The sequence below is a fragment of the Protopterus annectens genome, chromosome 9.part0, assembly GCF_019279795.1.
Source record: "Protopterus annectens isolate FY-2018-M chromosome 9.part0, PAN1.0, whole genome shotgun sequence".
Lineage (NCBI taxonomy): Eukaryota > Metazoa > Chordata > Ceratodontiformes > Protopteridae > Protopterus > Protopterus annectens.
This window is the reverse complement of record NC_056743.1, coordinates 270,483,369-270,508,983: the sequence shown is the minus strand read 5'-3', so window position 1 is coordinate 270,508,983 and position 25,615 is coordinate 270,483,369. Positions and strand designations below refer to the sequence as shown.

General features: G+C 44.0%; 1 protein-coding gene across 1 annotated transcript in view; it reads left to right on the top strand.

Moving 5' to 3' along the window:
* The window catches only part of PEX16 (peroxisomal biogenesis factor 16), a 599,892-nt gene that overhangs the window by 347,325 nt on the left and 226,952 nt on the right, over positions 1-25,615 (top strand). Inside the window, exon 8 of the mRNA XM_044082857.1 lies at positions 13,647-13,719. Within this exon, the coding sequence (XP_043938792.1) occupies positions 13,647-13,719 (73 nt within the window). The remainder of the gene's footprint in view (positions 1-13,646; positions 13,720-25,615) is intronic.

Genomic DNA, 25,615 nt, shown 5'->3' with positions numbered 1-25,615 from the left:
GGCCTTATAGCTGCTCCTAATGCTGTATAAATCCATCCTCCCAACCATAGCTTTGGGATTCTACCTAAATGTAATGACTGCAACAGTGAAACATGAAGAACATAGTACCGTTGTGTACACTTACCATAAATGTAGATGTTCAAGTGTATACACTGTTGCAGTCCTGGTTACCCACCCTCCAGTCCCCTGTTTTTCTCTTACTATACCTCTCCTTTCTTTTACTATGCTTAAAAACCTTTTTGGTGTATTTGCTTTTGTTTGGAGGTATATTTTTTGTGTTTTAAATTTTATATATATATATATATATATATATGTATATATATATATATATATATATATATATATATATATATATATATATATATTTTTTTTTTTTATTGCTCCCCATTCGGGGGGCACCTGACATCTGGGGCAAGAAAAACTATGTAATGGTGTCAGCCGCATATTTTATACCCCTGACGACCTGACGTCATGGAAAAAGGGACAGCAACCAATGCAGGACCCAAGACTTTGTTAATCAGGCCGACTGAGGGCAACCTGCCAGCAGATTACCCAAATGTAATGATTGCAACAGTGAATACACTCAAACATCTACATTTATGGTAGGTGTACACAACTGTACTTTGTGTACACTTACCATAAATGTAGATGTTCGAGTGTGTATTCACTGTTGCAGTCTTGGTTTCCTTCCCTCCTTCCCCCTTGTGTCTCCTTTCTTTAGGGAGACATAAGCTTCTCACGGTGGCTTTTAGCCACTAGGACCACTTTACCATATTTACTTGGGCTTCTGACTGGTTAGGGCAAGAAAAACTGATGTAATGGTGTCGGCTGCCTTGCTTTATAGCACTGACGACCTGATGTCAGTCAGCAAATGACAGCAGCGATGCAGAAAAACATTGACTCTGGTATTCGGGCTGGCTGAGGGCTACCACAGCAGGGATAACCTATAGGTGATTATTGCAATAGCGAATGCACTCGAAGATCTACATTTATGGTAAGTGTACACAACTGTACTTTGTCTCAGTCAAAAACTTTCTCCATATCAGGGGCAACTAACAACATTTGTTGAGCTCTAACCATTGTGTTTTCTATTAGTAGCAAAGTTTTTAACCAGGTTATCATGTGTTGTTCATTTCTTAACAAACCCTGTTTTACCAAGGTGTATTTGTGCAGTATCAGTGATAGTCTGTTGACTAATAGCACCATAAATAATTTATAATTGTGCTTTCAGTTCAAAATGATGCCACTAAGGACTAGGTCATCTGGGTCTTGTAAGCCACCAGCAGAATTATTTTCCTCCCTGGTGTGGACCTTATTGCAGTAACACATTTGCTAGAGTGCAGAATCTTGCTAGGAAGTCATGGCCTGGCCACAAGTATACCTCCAGAGGAATACTATCCTGCCCTGGGGTTCTTCCCCCTGGCAGAATTTTCAGGGTATCCGTGATCTCCTGTACAGTAATGGGTAAGTGGAAGGGAATCTAAATATGTGTTCTGTCAGTAAAAGAGTAAAATCCTCCATATCTGAGCATAAACATTCATAGTATTTGGAGAAGGATCCCTTAATTTCCAGAGGCATAGTACAGATTGTGTTCTAATCTGGGTCCCTCAAAGGTGTAACCTGCCTGTCCGACTACATTTCTCCATAGGTGAAGTGCAAGTTACTTATAGCTACTTGGTGAAGAATGAAACATTTGATTAACTATGTTTGCCAGATAGTTGTTTGTTGATGTTCTTCATGTTTCACTGTTGCAGTCATCACATTTGGGTTATCTGCCTGCAGGTAGCCCTCAGTCAGCCTGAATACCAGAGTCTTGGGATTTCTGCGTCGAATGCTGTCGCTTTTTCCATGACATCAGGGGTATAAAATATGCAGCCGACGCCATTACATCAGTCTGTCTTGCCATGCAGTGCCCGAAGCAGAAGCAGTTCGCAAGCGATGGTCGGCCACCTCCTGAAATTTTCATTTTTCGAGTTTCAGACCTGAAGTCTTCTAAAAGATGAGTACCCCGTTGGGGATCCTTTTTTCATGCTGTAACCAATGTCAGAAAAAATTAGTAATTGTCTTGCCTGTGGAAAGCAATTACCTCACAGAGATTTTCTTTCTTACTGTGTCACCTGTTTAGGCCCAGACCACGACATACCTTGCTGTCGGTTTTGTGCCCTGTTCGGGCAATTTTTGTAGCTAAATTCTTTCGCTCTCGATCTTCATACTCTGAAATGGCGTAGATAAGCCATCTGACTACCGATCTTCCAAAAAAACACAAGGATAAAGGCAGAGACAGACCGCATAGGTCCAGAACTGCCGACGACGCTACTGTTAAGCTAGTCACCAGTTCGCCGGTACTCAGTGAGGCGCTTTCATAGCCCCTGATGCCCGCTTCTACAGATTCGCAGGCCTCTACTGAGACCCATTCGGAGTCTGGTATGCCGCGAGATGCTACTTTGACTATGGAACCTGTGGATGTCTCTACCTTGGATGGGTCCAGAGCCACTGTGCAGGCACCGGCTTCTGAGGGTGTATTCAGGCCTTCCGATTTACATATTAAACCAACTTCATTTCAAACCAAAAATACCGAATTTCTCAGGCCTAGAGTTCGCACTACGCCTAGGAAACAGACGACTAGGAAAAAGAGACCTTGGGACACAGGTGGACAGTAGTCTCTCCTTTGATAATCACATCACCACAGTAGTCAGGAAATCCTTCTACATGGCACACCTCATCACAAAAGGTTTCTCATCCAGAAAAAAGAGGTCATTGTTCCCCTCTACTCATCACTCATTAGACCCATTATAGAGTACAGTGCCCCTTTTGGTGTGTACCTCACAAGACATCTACAACAACTGGAAAGGCCACAGAAATACCTCGCAAAAATTATTACCGGCCTCAAACAGATGCCCTATGCAGACAGTCTCAAAAAACTCCAGCTTTACTCCGTCACATATTGCCTATTCAGAGGTGATCTCTGCCTAACATACAGAGCTATGTCAAACCCAGAGCTGTTGGACATACTCCACTTCCCTTCGAGCTACACACTCTAGGAACCTAAACCTTGTCCCCACAATAAACAGAACATGCCAGAGGGATAGATTCCTGTCCCAGAGACTTCCCATACTCTGGAATAAACTACCTATCTATATCAAACAAAGCTCCTCATCAGCACTTTTCAAGAAAAATCTTGATGATTGGATGGGAAATAGGAAATTCACCCCGGGGACCACTTCTGTGGCTCTGCTTGACAGTGGCACAGGAAAATAATTTTCTTGGGTGGCAAATGCCAGGGTACCTTTTTGGATGGGCTTGTATAGGCCCTAGGGCCCGAAAGCCTAGTACCTGCCTATGAACCAAAGTGCATTCTCAGGCCCACATGCCACAAAAACAAATGCTTAGAATGGCTGAAGACCTCATTTCCTTAATTAGGGGAAGTCAGCCTTCCCCCTCAGAGACCAAGAGCTGATTTTTCTTTTGATTCTTCTGATCAGGAATCTGATAACTCTGATCCTTCTGACTACCAGGACATACCCTTATCTACCCATGAGGATTCCGATGCAGAGGATTCCATTCCCTCTGCTTCCCCTCCAGAAGATTTTTCTTTTGGTGAAACCCTGCATACCCCTAGAGATCATTTCCACTGGGAGAGCCAGGACTACTCTCAGTCCGAAAAGAGACTCAGGGAATTTTTAAACTTGCCTCAATACAGGCCTCAAGCTATCCCTCCTATTCTGGAAATTGTAGATGACGTCTTCTTGGAATCCAGCCTTACTCCTGATACTTTGCCTCCAGTTCCCAGGAAACCTGACAGGTACTATAGAGTACCTGACTCTCACAAATTCCTTTTTAATAATCCTACTGCGGATCCCGAGACCATTTCCCAGGGGCCTAAAGGCATTAAGGCTACAACTGCCAAAAATCCTACCCATTTGGACAGAGATTCTAGGGCTTTAGACAGATGGAGAAAGAAGGTATACACCTCTGCTACTCTTGCCATTAAGGCCTTAAATCAACATTTTCATATGTTAAAGTATCAGCAGCATATTATGGAGCTAATTAAACACAAAATGATGTTGATTCCTGACTGTGCATAACACAAAGATTTACAAGAGTTAATGCATTTTGCTAACCAAGTTGGTAAACGTACTTTGCAATGTGGGTTTGATGCCTTAGAAGCATCTTGCAGGGTCTGTTCTTAGAAGGCATGCTTGGCTTAAGGAACAAAACTTGCCAGATCATGTCAAAGCAAAAGTACTGGATGCACCATTAAACTAAAAGCGTTTATTTGATAATAAAGCAGATGATGTCCTCAAAAGAATGGAGGAAAAAGCTAAATCTATGCAAACTGTTAAAGATTTCTTACAAGTACAGCCACCTAGATTCAGTAGGCATCGACCTTCAAAAAAATGGTCTTTTCCAGTCCCTTCCAGGCCTTCTCAGTCCAAGCCCAGGGGCAACAGACCACCAAGATTTCAGTCTCAGGTTATGCACAGATCTAAGCAATGGAATGCTCCCACATCCAAAACAGGGAGTAGTAAGCCACCATCCTATGGTAAAATGACACAATGACTTATCCTTACCTCTTCCAAGCCTTGTCCAAGTACTTGCACCTTTAGGAGGGAAACATGCCCTGCATGCCAAAAACTGGGAATACATTACCCAAGACAGATGGATCTTAAACATTGTTTCCCAGGGATACAGATTCCACTTCCACTCACTCCCATCCCTAGGCGGATGGCCAGACCTCCGCCCAAACCAGTGGGCAGAGGCCCAAAAGCAAGTATTTTCTTTTCTCAGCATCAAGGTTGTTCAGCATGTCCCAGCAGAACAAAGGAGACAAGGTTTTTATTCCAGACTGTTTCTGGTTCCCAGAAAAGAAAACTCTTGGCGTCCTATCCTGGATCTGTGTATTCTTAACACCTTTCTGGTGATTCCAAATTTCAAAATGCTAACTCTCCAACAGCTGCTTCCTATGCTAGCCTTAAAAGAAGCCTATTTGCACATCCCTATAAGGGAGTTTTGCAGGAAATACCTACATTCTCTGCACTTCTCTTTGGCTTATCTACTGCGCCCAGGGTATTCACAAAGTGCCTAACTCCAGCCATTGCATATTGCAGGCAGAAAAGCATTCAGATTTACCTATACTTGGACAATTGCCTGATTCAGACGGACAGTCAGGACTTGCTACTACAGCACCTGGAATTTGTAAAGAGACTTCTAACTTCACTGTGGTACACCATCAATGAAAAGAAATCACAGCTGGTACCCAGCCAACAGATTGTATTCCTGGGAGCAAGCTTGAACACAACTTCCCAGATGGCATTCCTCACTCTAGAGAAACAAATTTATTTGACAAACTACTTCAATCTACTGGCCACCAAAACTGGCTATCTGCAAGAAAAATACTGCAAGCCCTGGGGTTCATGGCCTCTTATATTCTATTAATTCCATATGCAAGACTGCATACGAGGAAACTTCGATGGTACCTAAAAAGTCTTTGGTGTCAACATTCTCAGGACCTGGAAACAATGATTCCTATCATTCCTTGCTTAAGGACAGAGTTCCTTTGGTGGGCAGAGGCCTGCAACTACAACAAGGGACTCCCTTTCACTCTACCCTCTGCCGCCCAAACCCTAACAACTGGCACATCAGACTATGCATGGGAGGCTCACATGGCAGGGAAGTGCATTCAGGGCAAATGGAACCCAAAGCAGGTGCACCTGCATATCAATCAAAAAGAAATGTTAGCTGTACAGAATGCTCTGACAGCCTTCAAAGGCCTTATTCTTCCAGGACAACTATTGGTAAAGACAGACAACACCACAGTTATGTGGTGCATAAACAAGCAGGGGGGAACCCATTCCTACCCACTCTGCAGAGTAGCCATGGCTCTGTGGAACACAGCCTTGAGCAGCCAGGTGCACCTGCAAGCTCAATTCCTGCCAGGCAAACTAAATTCACTGGCACACTTGAGCAGAAATCTCTTGGACCCACACAAGTGGAAACTGGAACCCAAAATATTCAAGCTTTTGAGGCACAGGTGGGGGATACCAAGGTGGACATTTTTGCTTCCCCTTAGAACTATCAATCGAGCAAATATTGCACCAGAACTCCAGACAGCCAAGCTTGGAAAGTGGATGCCCTGTCCTTCACCTGGGAAAACCTCTCAGTCTATGCCTTTCCCCCTCTACCCCTCCCCTTAAAGGTTCTACTAAAGATCAAACAGAACAAGCCAAGAACTATCCTGATTGCACCATACTGGCCACGCCAACACTGGTACCCTCTTTTGTGCAGCCTGACAGTGCTGCCACCAATGTAACCTGCCTCAGACTCCTTCTCTGCTGTGCCAGCAGGCGGGCCAGATTCTGCACCCTCAGCTACAGACCCTGAACCTGCAGCCTGGCTTATCCACTGAATTCTTCTCCAGCAACTCTTAGTAAGCAGGGCTGGATGTCATTCTTGAGGCAAGGAGGCCTAGTACAAGAAAATCCTATTCGGAAAAGTGGAAAAGATACTGCTCCTGGAGCCACTCTCAGGGAATGGACACAACTGTGCCAGACTTACCTCATATACTAGATTACTTAGGAGAAATGCTCCAGAAAGACCTGTCCTTCTCTTCAATTAAGATCCATGCCTCTGCCATCTCAGCTCATTGTAATACTGAGCCACCCCTTTTTCTCATCCTCTGTTCAAACAGTTCCTGAGAGGAACCAAGAATTTAAGACCCCCCCCCCCCCTGAGAGCTCCCACTCCTGCCTGGGACCTTAACTTTGTATTGGAAAAGCTTGCGCTTCTGCCCTTTGAACCTGCTGTCATAGCGGAGTTAAAATTCCTCTTGTGGAAAACAGCTTTATGTCTAGCCATCACTTCAGCGAGAAGAGTGCCTGAATTGCAGGCCCTTATGGCTTTGGAAACCTTCATTATCTTCCATGCGGACAAGGTCTCCCTCAGGACTTAACCCATCATTTATGCCCAAGGTGGTATCTTGCGTGGCTTTAAACAATCCATTCATTTGCCTACTTTTTTCCCTAATCCTCAAAATAAAGAGAAAAGGATCCTGTACTCCCTGGACGTGTACAGGCAGCTCAGGTTCTATCTGGACAGGACTAAGCCTTTCAGAAAATCTGACCCAGCTGCTAGTCAGTTTTGCTGTAGGGGCAGAGGGCAAGGCCATTTCAAAGCAAACCATTTCTAAATGGATAGCACACTGCATCCATTTCTGCCAGAAGGACCATGGGAAACCTTACCCCACAGGGGATCAGAATACATTCCACTAGGGCTACATCAGCCTCTACAGCATTCCTCAGGGACATAGAAGTTGCAACCTGGAGCTCTGTACACAACTTTCACCAAGCATTACCACTTCACCTGTCTTTTCTAAATCCAGAGCTTGATTTGCCACAGCAGTCTAACAGGGCCTGATTGCCAGCCCTAATGCTTCTTAGCTACCTCCACCCTTCCTTAGCTTTGGTAATCAACCCAAATGTGATGACTGCAACAGTGAAACACGAAGAACATAGCACAGTTGTGTGCACTTACCATAAATGTAGATGTTCGAGTGTATTCACTGTTGCAGTCCTGGTTACCTTCCCTCCAGCCCCCTGGCTTACCTTTACTTCTACCTATCTTTGTTGTTTGGCATTTCTTATATCATGTGTACTTGCTTTTTTCTGGGGGTGTTCCATACCATGTAATTCCTTCCTATTTTGGGGGGCACCTGACATCTGGGGCAAGAAAAACTGATATAATGGCATCTGCTACATGTTTTATACCCCTGACGACATGACGTCATGGAAGAAGTGACAGCATCCAACACAGAAATCATAAAACTCTGGTATTCAGACCACCTGAGGGCTTACCTGTAAGCAGATAACCCAAATGTGATGACTGCAACAGTGAATACACTCGAACATCTACATTTATGGTAAGTGCACACAACTGTACTGTCTCCTTATTTCTCTGGATGTTCTTTGGACTCATTGTTGCAACCAGCCTGATTTCCAGAGTCTTCATCATTCGTAGCTAACAACGGGCATCATCTTCAGTTCTTTCTAGCTGTGCAGTCTGATGAGTTTCGATATGTGCCAAACACTCACAATCATTTGACTGGTTCATTTTCTCCAAAGTTTATACAAAGGGATTTCAGATAAATTCTGTGTTGGGGAATTTTTTTTCTGATTAATGTTCAAAAAAAGTTAGTAACTGCTTGTAGTGTGAAGCAAATACCACATACAAATGTTCATTCTTATGTCTGTTTTATTTGGGGCCTGAGCACAATATTTTCAGTTGTCAGGATTGTGCAAGATTTAGAGCTGAGACCATGAAGTGTAGGGCCGAAGTCCTTGTGGCACAAATTGAGTCCTCTGACCCAGTTCCTGTAGCTCCTCCATCTTCCTCTGCTTTTACTGCTACTTCACCAGTGAAACAAAAAGGTGAAAAGCCAAAAGAAAAAGACTCTGCAGATGATGGTGATTCTTTTGCATCAAAGTCAACTGATTCACTCTGGTCTGGTGTTAATGCAGCCCCAGGTCTAGTGATGACCAGGCTTGAGTGCTCTGGTGTGTGGCCCCTTGAGAGACCACCATGGCAGCAGGCCACTCAACTTCTCTAGCTCCCTCTATATCTTTTGGGTCTGAGGTTGCTTAGTAGGCTTCAGATTCTGACGTCAGAATGTCTGCGGTTAAGGGAGATGGTTCTTCTTTGGTTTTTCTGCAGGAACACACCCTTTAAACCTGGACAGAGGCCACAGTCACTGGACTGCTAACCAAGTCCTCACTTGCTAAATGGATTCTTAAATTCAAGAGACCAGTCAGCTTATGCTCCAGTCATAAGCTGCTGTTACCCCACTTGAAACTCAGGACCTCCTTGAAATTGCCATGGAATTAATGGCCTTTATTAAATCTAAGGAGATCAGCCAGGCACTACAGACTACTCCTGTAGACACTCCCAGTAAAATACTAAGAGATCTCTCCCTTCAGGGGTCATCTAATACTTCAGGATCTGAGGAAGAGGAAAAGTTCTCTTATTCTAAACATCTTCCCCTCAGTCCTTTCCCAGTTCTGGTTCAGATGATACCCTTTCTCTGCCTCTCCACCAGAGGATGTATCCTTTTAGGATGCATTACATAGAATGAGGATTTTTAGTGAAATAGCAAAGAATTCTCTCAGGCGCAAACCCATTACAGGCAGCTTCTAAGCTTGCTATGCCCAGCCCACTAGCTATCCCACCTGTCCATGTGGTTTTAGATTATGTCTTTGAAGACTTCTCTTTATACCCCAACTCTCTTCCCTTTAACACAAAGAAGACAGATTGATTTTATAAAGGTGTTTGTGTCAAGCACTCCGTAAGAACCCACATCTGTTCCTGCTGTAGTCTGTACCAAATCCATTGAGGGTTCATCTAAGCCTGCTGTTGCAAGACATACCCTAACTAATGACCGGGGACGTAGACTGCTAGACAGGTTTGGGAAAAAGACTTGCACATCTGCTACCTTTTCTGTGAGGACCCTCATTTGGCAATTTTAAGAATCCTTGCAAGAGCAAATCCGTACTCAAGCAGAGGGTATTGTAGACTAGGTACTACTAAGGGGCATACAGGACACAGCTTGAGCAACACTCCAGGTTTCCATACATTCTGTTATGTGTGGTTACAATGCATCATGTGGAGCAGGTGCTACTGGCTATGTTGTATGTATGTAGGCACACTTGGCTGAGAGCCCACCCACATTCTGACCAGGTTAGGTAGAACTTTTGGATGTCCCGCTGGATAAAGAATTTCTGTTTGGCCCTCCTGCAGAGAAAGTTTTCAAGAAATTAAAGATTGGAAACAGAAACTCTGAGAATTTTGTCTCTATCCCCAAGATATAACAGGAATTAGCTTTCTAAGCTTTGGCCTCTGCCTCCTAGGCAAGATAAGGGGAGGCCACCATGATCAAGAAGGCCTAGATAGTCCAGGAGATGTCACACAGAACAGTGCCCCAGACCTGGGGGTTCAAAGATTTTATCCCCCAGGAGAACAACTGTGACTATGCACAGCTCTACCCCCTTCACACCTTCTCCAGCAACATCCCCTACCCTGTCCATCTAGCAGGAAGACTCTCTTCTTTTCTAAACCAGTGAAAGCTCATCACCTCAGGTCTGAAAGTACTAAAAATCATAGAAAAAGGTTCCTTCATTAAATTCAGAAAACATCTTCCCTTCTTAGTAATACCAAAGCATCCAAAAGACCAACCCCCCCATATCGCAAGAACTCTTGCAACAGGGATCCAGATCCATTCAACAAATGCACTGCATGGGAGGAAGAAGCAAGATTTTACTCCCAAGATTTTTCTTGTCCCAAGAAAGGAAGCAACTTGGAACACAATTGTAGACCTATCAAAGTTAAACAAGTTCCTACAAATTCCCATATTCAAAATGCTGACTCTTCAGAACCTGCTTCCCATGATTTTTCCAGGAGCTTACATTTTTACAATATATTTGAAGGACATCTATTTTCATGTGCCTGTAGCAAAAGAACACAGGAGATAACTTTGATTCGTTGCAGCAGGTTTGCACTACTAGTTCTCTGCATTACCATTTGGTTGTTCACTGCACCGAGTTTTCACTAAATGTCTAGCCCTGGTTATAGCACATTGTAGAACACTAGGAGTACACATTTACCCCTACCTGGACATTTGTTTCATCCATGAAAAAAAAAACATCCTGGAACTTCAAACAGCATTACAGGCTACCATGTACTGCTTTCAGAGGGTAGGGCTTACACTCATTTTCCACAAGTCTCATCTTCAGCCTCAGACAAGAATTTTCTTTCTTGATGAGTGATAGACTCTGTACAACAGAAAGCCTTCTTGCTCCAAAACATGGTGTCCTTCCTGACAAACTACATACTCAACTTACTGTAAAGGAAGACTGTCACAGCAAGCTAAGGGCCTTGGGCTTCATGACATCTTGAATCCCTATGAACCTCTAGGCAAAATTTACACATGCGATAACTTCACTTGTTCCTGTAAAACACTTGGAAACACATTTCCAATCACTAGGAACCCTGCTGCCTCTTCTCCCATGGTTGCAAAGTGGAATTAGTTGGTGGAAAGACACCATCAAGCTAAATCCAGGTGCAGATTTCTCTACCAGAGACTTGCAAGACAATAATACCAGACATTTCCAAAGTAGCTTGGGAAGCACACTTAGGACCCATGAAGATGCAGGATGTGTTGACCACAGACCAAGGGAAAACTTCACATAAACCAGGAGTTTTTACTGGCACTTTTACTTTGCATTGATGTGCAACAAAAATCCTACCTTGTTTCTGTAGGGGCAGGGTGTCCCTTAGAACTAATCCCTCCATTATGCCCATACTTGTCAGGTCTCTCTTTGAATCAAGCTGCTTATTTGACAGTGGTTTTCCCTAACACACTTAGTAACACTTAGCAAATCTTGCACTCTCTGGATTTGCAACAACAAGTCGGATATTACCTGGACAGGACAAAATTCTCTAACAGTGCAGACTATCTCCTGACAGCATTTGCAGAAGGAAAAGAAGGCAGACCATTCTCCAAATAGACTATGTCTTAGTGGTTAGCCAACTGTATTATTTTCTGTTAGGCCCATCATGACAAACCAGTACCTACCCATGTTCGAGCCTACTCCACCAGACACAGTGCAGCCACTACTGTCTTCCTTAAAGATGTTCCTACACAGGCTGTTCTGGAAGCTGCCACTTGGACATCTTTTAAAAACTTTATTAAACATTACCATTTAGCCACTACCTCCAGAGTCTAGGGCAGGATTTGCAACTGCCATCCTGCAAAATCTGCTTTCTTAAGGGCCAGCAGATAGCCTGCCCCCAACTAGTACCTTTGGGAGTCCTCCCAAGGATTAGTATTGCATCATTCAATATGAAAAACATAGTATAACTGTGTCACACTTACCATAATTGTAGATGTTCGAGAAGGTCAGTGTTGAATAATGTAAAGTGTTCATCGAACCTATTCTTAGGATCCGATAACACAGTCTAGGAAGTATTCTGCTGTGGGAAAAGGTCTGGGGGCTGACTTAGGGAGTAATGGATGATTATTGCAACTTGCGCATGGCATCCATGTGATCAGTGAAAGAAATGGACTCTCCCTAAGCGCCACTTTCAAGGCCATCAGGAAAATATGTTTAAATTTCCTTCCATTTAGATTACATATTTTGAAGACCAGATAAAACTCCACTTTGCATTGTCTAATGTCATTTGAGTTGCCCTGTTACACAAATATTCTGCTGCTGTTCTCCAGTAATTATTTGCCAGGGACCCACAGCTTTTCTAAAACCTTGTCCTTAATATGAAAGCTTAAGAAGTGGGATTATTATTGGTCTACCTGAGTGGGATTGGAAATGTATGTTGAAACACTATTTATATATTTTTGACATTTGACTACTAGGAAAGTCCAACTGGGTAGAAACCCATTTTCACCTGAGTCCCAGGGATAAAAATTCCAAATTATTATAAAACATTTTAGGAACAATAATGTAACAGTCTTCAAAAGTAAAACAAAAAAACTACTACTTGCTCAGGGATACCAGATCATTCAGCTAACTTACCCCTAGCAAAAGTCAAGCAGTTCTGCCCCACCATACTCTCTGGGGCTTCCATCATCTGCAAGTTATTTCTGTGGCTTTTGTCCTCATAAACTATAGATAGTTCTCCAGAAGCACCACCTTAGCTTCAGTATGTTAGACAATGTTCTAGATGCTGGATCTCCCAGTCATGTGCACTGAGTTGGTCTGAAGGATCTGAAACTGCTACTTTGATGTCTTCACTTTGCAAGGTTTGATGAAATAGTCAGATAAAGTACTGCTTGTTTTGTGCGTTTCCTGTATCAGATAAGTCAGCTTCCCTTTGAGCTTCTCCATTGTGTCGAAGACCAGTCTGGAAGATGATGGTTCACAATTAACTCTTCCTTCTCACGCATCTTGATGCAGCCACTGGCCCACGGCATTTTCCTTACAAGATGAGTTGCAAGACATTCACATTGCAGAGAACACTTATCACTCTAATATTTAATAGTGGCCTTGGTATCCTAGCAGTATCAGAAATATGAATTTATGTTGGCAGATGTAAGCAGTGAGTGAATCATGTGGATTTACATGACCCTGGCAGAACCAGAAGTCTAGCAGAAAGGTCCCTCTTAAGCTTTCAGTCAGCGGAGAGGAGCTAATGGTTGCCATTGGGGGACAGAAAAAAGATATTGGAAGAAGTCATAGATGATCTTTCATCAAGTTGTTGATAAAAATCTAAAACTTTTCTTTGAAATACTGTGGAAATAACTTGGAAGGAGGTTAAGGGGGGTGCTTGTTTGCATTGATATAAGAGCTGATGTAGGTCAAGTAGTCCATGTCAGATATCCTGCCAGGCAGAAAAGTTTGTCTTGCCCAGCCGTAGCATCTATGGTGGTGTTGGAGGAAGTACTGAGCCTGCTGCAAAGGTAAGGGTTCAGAGATCTGTAGTTGTTGTGAATACTTGATATAACTTGTTCTAGGATATTCTAAGAATCAGTTGTGGGTGCAATAGTTTATGCATAGGTAAACATGTCTATTTGAAAAGTTTGAAAAGCATAGATGTACGTACAGTATGCTTAAAATATATTTGAGATTCCTTGACTCTTTCATTAGTACTTAGCCTAGCTGCTTGTGGGCAGAAGTCCTGGAAGCCATGGATTTTCTCAGCTGTTCTTGATGTCACCAGGTAAGTATGGAGACTAGTCATTAACTTTTTTTTTTTTTTTTTTTGTATGAACCTGTATCTGTCTCCCTTTACTTGTGGTTGTCACAGATAAGTATCATTTTTCTGATTTTTGATGCTTCAGAAGTTAGGACTGCAGTCACTTAACCTAGATATAATCGCAACACTTAAAGATGCATGGAAAGTTGGCAATGCTTCAGTCTGCTCCATACTGAGCCTGAAATCATTGATCACGACAGATCACCCCCCCCCCCACAAAAATAAATATATAAAAAAAAAATTTTGCAGGGAAGCAAGCCCCCACTCCCCTCAACTGCTAATTATATATAAGGGCAAATTCCCCGATTCCTACTAGCTTGCAAAATAAAAAAAACCCAGTGAAGATGTTCTTCGTGTTTCACTGTTGCAGTCATCACATTTGGGTTATCCCTGCCAGGGTAGCCCTCGGCTGGCCTGAATACCAGAGATGTAGTATTTCTGCATCGGTTACTGTCGCTTGAGGACTGACATCAGGTCGTCAGTAGTATAACGTAAGGCAGTCGATGCCATTATATCAGTCCTTGTTGCATTGGAGCCCGAAGCAGAAGCAGTTCGCATGAGTGCCGGTCGGCCGCTACCTGAGTTTTCGTCTACCGAATTGAAGTTGAAGTCTTCTATTGCTAAGTACCTCATTGGGGATCCTTTTTTCTTGCACTAAGCGATGCCAGAAAAAGTTAATTGTCTCGCCTGTGGAAAACAAATACCACACCGAGACCTCCACTCTTACTGCGTCACTTGTTTAGGCCCAGACCACGACGTCCCTCGTTGTCACTTCTGTGCTCATACGTCATCAGGCCCTTATTGTAGCCATATATTTTTGCTTAGAGTCCTCGAACTCCGTTATGGCCATCCGACAGCAGATCTTCCGAAAAAATGTAAAGATAAAGACAGAGACAGACCGCACAGGTCCAAAACTACCGATGACTCTTCCGTTAAGCTAGTCATCAGTTCTCCAGTCCTCGGTGAGGTGCTTTCACAGCCCCTGATGCCCACTTCTGTTGATTTGAAGGCTGCTACTGAGACCCTTTCGAAGTCTGGTATGCCGCAAAACTCTTCAACTAAGGATCCTGCAGTGGTCTCAACCATGGATGAGTCTGCAGCCACTGAGCAGGCACCAGCTTCAGAGGAAGTCCTTCGCTCTACCGAATCTCAGCACAAACCGATGTCTTCTTTCGCGACTACCATTCTTTCTAAAACTGCTGAGTTTCTTAGGCCCCGGGTACAAACCACACACAAGAAACCGACGACCCACTCTCAGGTGCCTGCTACCTTGCCTCAGTCTCAAATGCTTAAAATGGCGGAAGACCTTATGCTGATCAGGAGAAGCCAAGCTACCCCTTCCAAAAGGAAAAGAGATCTGTCTCTTGTAGATTTGTCTAAACAGGAGTCAGATGAATCTGATGCATCTGAGTATGAAGATATGCAACCCCTCTCCACTTATGAGGATTCTGATGCAGAGGATTCCATTCCTTCAGCCTCTTCCCCCAGAGGATTTTTCCTTTGGGGAAACGCTCCATACCTTAAGGGAGCATTTCCATTAAGAGAGTCAGGACTACCCTCCGTCTAAAAAGAGACTCTGAGCATTCTTAGATCTTCCACAACACAGACCTTTGGCCATCCCCCCAGTCCTGGATATTGTGGAAGATGTTTTCCTCAAATCCAGCTTGACTCCTGATGCCTTTCCTCCTGTTCCCAGAAAACCAGACTCCCACACCAACCATCAGCTCAGCAAATTCTGCACCAGGGAGCATCACTGCATGGCTTGGAAAGTGGATGCCCTGTCCTTCCCCTGGGTCAGTCTATCGGTCTGTGCCTTTCCTCCCCTACCTCTCATCCCCAGGGTACTTCTCAAAATAAGGGAGGAAAAACCAAGTACCATTCTCATAGCTCCAGACTGGCCCCGGCAGCACTGGTACCCCTTGCTGTGCAGCCTGTCATTGCTACCCCCATGGCATCTTCCTCAGATTCCAAACTTCCTGACCCAGAGGGAAGGGGAGTTCTTGCATCCCCAATTGCAGACACTCAATTTGGCAGCTTGGCTTATTCTCTAACCCCAAACCAATCTGCCAACCTCAGTAAACAGGTTCTGGATGTTATCCGTGAGGCCAGACGTCCTAGCACCAGAAAGTCTTATGCTGATATGGAAAAAGTTCTGCACCTGGATCCAGGGTAAGGGAGCCAATACGGCACAGCCCTCCCTCTCTCTCATCCTGGATTACTTAGCTGACCTACTACACAGTGGCCTCTCTTTCTCCTCTATAAAAATTCATGCCTCTGCTATTTCTGCTAATTTTCCCACTGAGCACCCCCTTTTCTCACACCCTTTGGTCAAACAGTTCCTAAGAGGGGCAGCAACTTGAGGCCACCCAGAAGGGCACCAACACCTGCTTGGGACCTTAACTTTTTAGTGGAAAAGCTCACCCTGCCCCCTTTTGAACATGTTTCTAATGCAGAGCTAAAATATTTCTCCTGGAAGACCACATTTCTTCTGGCCATCACTTCTACCAGAAGAGTCTCTGAGCTGCAAGCACTAATGGCTGTGACACACCCTTCATCATCTTTCATGCAGACAGGGTATCCCTCAGAACTAACCCATCCTTCATGCCCAGGGTGGTGTCCAGTGTGGCTCTCAACCAATCCATTAATTTGCCCACCTTTTTTCCTAATCTCCAGAACAAGGGGGAAAGGATTCTTCACTCTCTAGATGTGCACAGACAGCTCAGATTCTATCTAGACAGGACTAAATCCTTCGGCAAGTGTGATCAGTTGCTGGTTAGCTTCACTACAGGGGCAGAAGGCAAAGCTATCTCCAAACAAACCATTTCCAAATGGATAGCACACTGCATCCATTTCTGCTACAAACAGCATGGAAAGCCTCCCTCCCCCCCAGGGGGTCAGGACACACACCACCAGAGCAGCCTCCACCTCTGCAGCTTTCCTCAGAGGAGTGCCCACCAGGGACATCCTGGAACTGCCACCTGGACATCTGTTCACACTTTTACCAAGCATTACCACCTGCCTCTCTTCTCCAAATCCAGGGCAGGGTTTGCCTCTGCAGTCTCGCAGGACATCTTAGCCAGCCCCTAGTTTCATTAACTGCCTCCACCCTTTTCCTCAGCTTTGGGAATCAACCCAAATGTGATGACTGCAACAGTGAAACACAAAGAACATAGTACAGATGTCCTTCATGGATGCATCTGCAGTCATAACAAATGGGTTGTCCTGTCGTCAGGCAGCCCTTCGGTCGGCCGGATTCCAAAGTCTGGGTCCGGCCGCTGATGTCGCACTTCACCCGACGTCATCTCTGCTGGTCTTCGGGTATAAAGGCATCAGCCGACGCCATTTTCCCCAGTCTTTCTTGCCTCGTGGCGCCCGAAGCAGAAGCTGTTCACAAGTGCCGGTCGGTCAGATCCAGAGATTACTACTACCGAATACTACTTTGAAGACTTCTAAAAAGCTAAGTACCCGCTGGGGACTCTTTCTTGCCTCAGCCGATGTCAGAAAAAGTCAATAACTGTTTAACTTGTGGGAAACAAATACCTCATAAAGATTTCCACTCTTACTGTCTGCCTTGCTTAGGCCCAGACCACGACGTAGCAGCCTGTTCGCCTGTGCTTCCTTCAACCGGCGAACGCAGGCCGGTCGGAGTTTGCTGAACAGTTTTTCGCTCAGATTTTGCATACATTATGCCGCCGGATCCTCCGACTACCCAAATTGTTAAAAACGCAAAGAAAAGACCGACACTCGCGGTCCGGTTTCGCCGAAACCACGGTTAAGCAAGCGAGTGTCTCGGTTTCGCGAAACCGAGAACTGGTCAATCTTCAGCCGAATCCATGACTACTACTGAGGCTCCTGCTACCTTACTTGAATCGGCCTCAGAAATTTTGCCTACAACTGTGGTTCCTAGTGATTTATCAGACACCATCCCTTTGGATGTCTCTACCCCAGCACGTGGTGCTGCTAGGCCTCCTGCAGCCATGTCTATTAAGGCCTTTGCCAGGGCTAAAGCAGCCAAATCTGCTAAATCAGTGCCTGTTAAGCGCCCCTCACACAGGCCCACTTCAAGTTCACAAATGCTTACTCTGGCAGAAGATTTAATATCCTTAATTAGGGGATCCCAATCTCACCCAGACAGGGCCTCTCAGCCCCCAGAAAAGAGACCTAGAGCAGAGCCCCGAGCCAGTGTCCTCTGATGATTCTGCGGATGACTCAGACATTACAGACCAGCCAGAGGCTCCTTTTTCTACTTATGAAGATTCAGATGCTGAAGAATCCATTCCAGCTGCCTCTCCACCAGAGGAATTTTCCTTTGGGGAAACCTTATATGCCATGAGAGAACAATTCCAATGGCAGGGACAAGATTTCTCAGATTCAAGGAAAAGGCTTAGGACTTTTCTGCACTTACCACAACATAGGCCCTTAGCTATACCTCCTGTACTGCCTGTTGTGGATGATGCATTTAATGATGTCTGCACTGCTCCTGATTCTTTACCTCCAGCCCCTGCCAAACCAGATAGATTTTACAGGGTGCCAGACACCCATCACCACCTATACAAGGCCCCTCTTGCAGACCCCGAAACTATATCCCAGGGGCCTAAGGCAGTAGCCTCGACCACAGCAAAAAACCCTATTCCTTCTGAAAGGGAATCCAGGTCCTTAGAGAGATGGGGGAAAAAAGTTTACACCTCTGCTACTCTCTCAGCTGGAGCTTTAAACTGTCAGTTTCATATGATCCAATACCAAGAGTTTATGATTGATCAGTTAACTAAAAAACTGTCCTCTGATGAATCTTTAGATAAGAAATATGTATTAGAAATGGTGAATAACATCCAACAGGTTAGTAACCATTCCTTAAAATGTGGCTATGATGCACTGGAGGCTTCATTTAGATCAGCCATGACTGGCACAGTGATAAGAAGGCATGCATGGTTGAAAGAACAGGTCTTACCGGATCATGTTAAAGCAAAGCTATTAGATGCTCCTATGGATAAGGCCAGTCTATTTGGTACACCTGCCCAGCAGGTAATGAAGAAAATGGAAGAAAAGACAAAATCTGTACAAACAGTTAAAGATTTCTTACAGGTTCAGCCCCCAAGGTTTAGCAGGAACTGGCCTGCCAAAATTGGTCCTTTCCTGACTCCACAAGATCCCAAAGGGGCAGGAATAGACGCTCTAGAGGCAGAAATCAATCCAGAGGAGGTGCCTACAGAGGACGACAGTGGCAAGGCAATAACCGAGGCACAGACACAGCCACTGCCACTGCAACAGGACAATCACAGTGACTTGGCTCTGACTCCGCCTACCAGGGAGCAAATAGCAGCACCATTAGGCGGAAAGTTAGCCTTATTTTCGAAAAATTGGCACTATATCACAAAAGACAAGTGGATTTTGCAAACCATAGACCAAGGCTACCGGTTCCACTTCCACACCTTACCAGTAAAAAGAGGAATGCCAAACCTGCCTCCAAATCAAAAAATAGAAGCTCTGCAGCAGATAGCGGAATTAACAAAGATGAGAGCTGTGGAAAGAGTACCAATAACAGAACAGGGCAAAGGATTCTACTCCAGACTCTTCCTAGTGCCAAGAAAAGAGAAAAGTTGGAGACCTATTCTCGACCTGTCCATCTTAAACACATACATCATTGTCCCAAAATTCAAAATGCTGACCCTACAGCAACTTCTTCCCATGCTGGGCAAGGAGTGTTGGCTGGTAACTCTAGATCTCAAGGAGGCATACCTGCACGTCCCCATTCGACCAAATTGCAGAAGATACCTCAGATTTCTTGCAGGATCAGAGCATTATCAATTCTCAGCATTGCCCTTTGGCTTATCTACTGCCCAGAGTATTCACAAAATGCCTGGCATCAGTAATCACTCACTGCAGAGTACAGGGAATCCAAATTTATCCATACCTGGACGACTGCCTGTTACAAGCGGACAACAAAAGCAAGCTGACAACAGATTTACAAAGGGTCATTTACTTGCTACAAGCCCTGGGATACACAGTCAATTTACAAAAGTCAAGGCTGATACCATCCCAAACAAGAACATTCTTGGGCGAATTGGACACAGTAAAACAAATGGCATTCCTAACTGCAGAAAAACAAAAGAGCTCCCTCTTTACTTCTTGGCTTTAACAAAGCAGAACAAACTAACAGCAAGAAAAGTTCTGCAGGCCTTGGGCTTCATGGCATCATGCATAATCTTGGTCCCACATGCCAGACTGCATATGAGAAAGCTACAGTGGTACCTAAAGAATTTATGGTCTCAGCACAGGCACAGCTTAGAAACAGAAATACCACTAATCCCATGCCTAAAACAGGAGTTCCTATGGTGGGCTCAAGCATGCCAGTCAAACCCAGGCTTACCCTTCCACAACTTTCGAGCAAGCCAAACCATCACAACGACGCCTCAGACCTAGGATGGGGGCACATGCTGGACAAATGCATACAAGGATTGTGGACTCAAGACCAGCTGCACCTGCACATAAACCAAAAGAAATGCTGGCAGTAAACTGGCAATCCAAAATTCAGACCATTCCTCAAAGAAGGCCATTTGATGATGAGGACAGACAACACCACAGTCATGTGGTACATCAACAAACAGGGAGGCACTCATTCATACCCCCTATGCAGAATGACTTTGGACCTTTGGAATCTGGCTCTCAGCTACAACATCCAGTTACAGGCAATATTTGTACCGGGAAAAGAGAACACCCTAGCAGACATGTTAAGCAGAACCACCTCGGATGCTCACAAATGGATGCTACACCCGGACATCTTCAAGGCCATCACAAAGAGATGCGGAATGCCACAAATAGATCTATTCGCTTCCCCACTCAATCACCAGCTCAAAAAATTCTGCACAAGGACATTCCACCCACTTGCATGGAAGGTGGACTCTATCCTTCAGCTGGAAAGGCCTGACAGCATATGCATTTCCACCTCTTCCCTTGATGCACAAGGTACTACTGAAAATCAAAGAGGAACGTCCAAGGATAATCCTGATAGCTCCGAACTGGCCAAGACAACACTGGTACCCATTGCTGAGGAGCATGTCTCGGGAGAAAATGTGGTCAATACCCCTGATGCCTTTGATGTTAACTCAGAACAACTACAACATCATGCATCCAAACCTAAAAACCTTGCAACTGACTGCCTGGAACATCACATAGCAGCAACTAACCCAGACCTTTCCCAAAGGGTTAAAGACATTATCCTTGAAGCCCGCAGACCTTCAACAAGAAGGAACTATGCAGGAAAATGGAAAAGATTTGTCATTTGGAGTACTGAAAGAGGAAAAGATGTGTCGAACATAGATATTGCTAACATTCTGGAGTACTTGGCAGAGCTTCTACATACAGGCCTGTCCTATTCCTCCATCAAGATACATGCATCAGCTATTTCAGCAGAATACAGCTTTGATCCACCTGTCTTTTCACATCCTCTACTCAGGCAGTTCCTCAGAGGGATCAAGAATGTAAAACCTCCTAGGAAACCACCATTACCAGCATGGGACTTGAACTTTGTGCTAGAAAAGTTGACACTCCCTCCGTTTGAACCAGCAGCAACAGCAGATCTACAACACCTGTCATGGAAAACTGCTTTCCTACTGGCAATTACCTCAGCAAGGAGGGTTTCGGAACTACAGGCCTTAATGGCAGTGCAACCCTTCCTAATCTTCCATCAAGATAGGGTGTCCATGAGAACTAATCCTACATTTATGCCTAAGGTGGTATCCAGAGTGTCTTTAAACCAGGCAATCCACCTACCTACCTTCTTTCCCAATCCACAAAACAGGGGGGAAAGAATGCTGCATACCTTGGATGTACATAGACAGTTACGCTACTACCTGGACAGAACCAAAAGTAACAGAAAAACTGACCAGCTTTTTGTAGCCTATGCAACAGGAAGGGAAGGAAAAGCAATTTCCAAACAGACAATCTCCAAATGGATAGGAAATTGCATAAGATTCTGTTACTCCTACCATGGAAAACCAATTCCACAGAACATAAGACCTCATTCTACAAGGGCTACAGCCACTACCACAGCTTTCTTACGAGGAGTGGCAACCAAGGACATTATTGAGGCGGCTACTTGGACCTCCGTGCATACATTTGCCAAGCATTATAATTTACCTCTATACTCTAGATCACGAGCAGGGTTTGCCACTGCTGTACTGCAAGGGATCCTAACTACACCATAATTTTTCTTCCTCCTCCCCTAGTTTGGCTATGGTATTCTACCCATTTGTTATGACTGCAGATGCATCCATGAAGGACATAGTACAGTTTTGTACCTACCATAAATGTAGATGTCCGAACTGGATAGCATCTGCAGTCAGGATTACCCTCCCTCCTTCCCCTCTGTGGTACTCCTAGGGTATTTACCCGCCTAATAGCTAGCTGGGGGGGGGTCTCTTATGGTGTATTTGTTTGTATATATGTACATACATGCTTATTTTTTGTGTTTGCCTTCTACTTTTTTGAAAACATTGGCATTTATCCAAAATTTAGCCTTCCAAGAGGGCAACTGGCACCTGGGGCAAGAAACACTGAGGAAAATGGCGTCGGCTGATGCCTTTATACCCGAAGACCAGCAGAGATGATGTCGGGTGAAGTGCGACATCAGCCGAAGCCGGACCCAGACTTTGGAATCCGGCCGACTGAAGGGCTGCCTGACGACAGGACAACCCATTTGTTATGACTGCAGATGCTATCCAGTTCGGACATCTACATTTATGGTAGGTACAAAACTGTACTTTATGTACACTTACCATAAATGTAGATGTTCGAGTATGTTCACTGTTGTAGTTCTGGTCCCCCCACTCCATCTCCCTTTCTTCTCTTTCTCCTTTTATTACCATTATAACTTGTTGTTCTCCTTTCCCTTCCAGGAACTTATTGGTATTTATTTTCCACTAGTGGGTTTCTTCCACCAGACCCTGGCCTCCTACTTGGGGGGTCCTGACAGGTTAGGGCAAGAAAAACTGATGTAATGGCATCAGCTACCTTACTTTAAACTACTGATGACCTGACATCAGTCCTCAAGCAACAGCAACTGATGCAGAAATACTAAGTCTCTGGTATTCGGGCCGGCCGAGGGCTACCCTGGCAGGGATAACCCAAATGTGATGACTGCAACAGTGAATGCACTCTAACATCTGCATTTATGGTAAGTGTAGCTGATTTTCATTCAGTTGAACCATGTGTGTGTTTGTGTGTCTGTGTGTGTGTCTGTGTGTGTGTCTGTGTGTGTGTCTGTGTGTGTGTCTGTGTGTGTGTCTGTGTGTGTCTCTGTGTGTGTGTCTCTGTGTGTGTGTCTGTGTGTGCATGTGTGCGTGTCTGTGTGTGTGTGTGTGTGTGCGCGTGTGTGTATGGGTCTACTGATAATGAGAAAATAACCCAAATGTCATTGTTCACAATATCAACCACAGAAGGTCAACTTTGCAAATGTTAAGATGAAACTATGCATGTGCTGAGCAAAAATCTTGGTGCATGCAAAACAAAACTTAAACAATAGCATAATGAGAAACCACAAATTTGTCCCAGGGGTTCCACCTGTGTCCCTCATTGACAAGGACGGCAGGTGCTTCCTGAGGTTTCTTTTTGGGGATAAACACATGGCTAGGCTTGGAAGGGCCCCAGGGCCATTAGCCTAGTAACCTCCTATTATCCCATGAAAACTTTTTCTTGCAAGGGGGCAAGCCCCCTACACCTCACACACCCCCTGTTTATTATGTGTACTAAATCTGAGATTGTACATTGTCGGGGAAAGGGTGCATTTCCCAACCCCGAGAAATGTGCAGTCTCACACACCTGTTGTTCCCTTGTATATACATATATATATAGGAATGCATTCATTTGATCGAGTGCACATTGCTCGATTTTGGAATGCTGAATTGTCGGATTGTCGTAAACAACACCGAATTCAACATTTCCAACCACTCAACTACCTAAACGAGTGCTACCATGGGTCAAAAAGGGGGTGATATTTTGCGATTTGCAACCCTAGTGATCACTTTTTTTGGGATTTTGCCGCACTGCTTTCGACATGTTATACATCAGTAATATGTCCATCAGCTAAATGAATGTATGCCATATGTGCACACACACACACACATATATATATATATATATATATATATATATATATATATATATATATATATATATATATATATATACACACACACACACACACACATATATATATATATATATATATATATATATATATATATGTAAAATATGCGCACACACACACACACACAGCTACACAGACTAGCCTTAACTGAACCTTGTGCCAGTTAATGCTTCTAGGTCTTCCTTTTGTTACTAAAAACACTCTCTCTAATGAGAAACTAATTTACTAAATTCAGACTTGTAGGTTATTCTCTCTTATACTGAGTTGGGAGATAATTCCCACATTGTACACATTTAAGGAAATAGACATTGTATCAAACAAGTTACCAAGCTGTACCTTTGCATGATATTTATATACCTAACCAGGCTCAACATTTTGTATGTATGTGCACGTTCATCTGTGTACAGCCAAAGCACAATTTTTTGACTCACTGTTTACTGAAAATTAAATACTGAAAATGTTGAGTCAAAGAACCTAAAAAAACATTTTTTTTTTGCAGGGGTCACATCCCCCTTAAGTGTATATACCAAACTTCACTGTGACACCACAGAGGAGAAAAGGGCATCCACCCCAAAAAAAGTATTCCAGCATACAACACATTACAGTGAAACTAGCTGCAACGTTTAATTTTTGAACTAAAATGCGTCAACAGCTAATGTTTCACCAGACTGCGGAAAAGTTGGGTCTGTGTGTGTCATATATATATATATATATATATATATATATATATATATATATATATATATATGTATGTATATATTTATTTATATATGTGGAATTATTGACATTCATCAAATTGACGTGCGTTGAGGTTACTTATTGGAACATGTAGAGTTAAAAAAAAAATAAAAAAATTCCGTATGCACCCTTTGCTAATTGTATATACTAACTGCAAGATCGCACAATCACTTGGGATAGGTCATATTACCCAACCCCATGGATTATCCATTGTCACACAACTGCTCATCGTCTGCATTGTTGACTAGTATGTCAACAGTACAGAGGTTGATTTTACCTACACTCAACCCATATTAAGTAAACCACATGTATGGGAGCCTTTATATTGGGTCTAGTCTCCTCTATACATGTCCACCTAACCCCCCTGTCCTGAAGTTTATACAGAAAGTGCATCAAAGGAAGAGCATGGTATTCCTCATTGCCTCTTTTTGGCCTCAGCAAGTGTGGTTTCCCTTCCTTTTGGCCTCACTTAACATGCCCTTCTTAGGTACTGGATCCCTTTCCATATCTCCTGTCTCGCCCATCCAGACTGCCTCATCCAGACATCCAAGCAGTCAAGCATACCATATGGTTTCTCCACTTCCAATGATGGCTAGGCAGTCCTGGCTTTCTTAGGTTGTACACATTTTCACTTCCTTCAAAAAGAGCTCTACCCTGAAGATATGCAGGGACAAATGGACATTTTTTTGTATTTAGGCTCATGAGAGAGATTTGGATCATTTCTCAGCCCCTGTTCTGGCAGTCCTAGATTCTCCTGCTTCAGTCTTCCATGAGAGGAGCAAGTTATTCTACAGTTAAAGTACATTTAGCTGCTAGTTCCAATTTTCATATTGCCAAAACTCTTTCTTCCTTGGCTTCTCTCAAACTGTGCAAAGCATTCCTCGAGAGTTCCTTTCTTTTCAGACCACCTGTTAAGGACTCTGCTCCTCCTTGGAATCTTACAGTACTTTTACAAGTCTTTATGCAGTCCTTCTTACA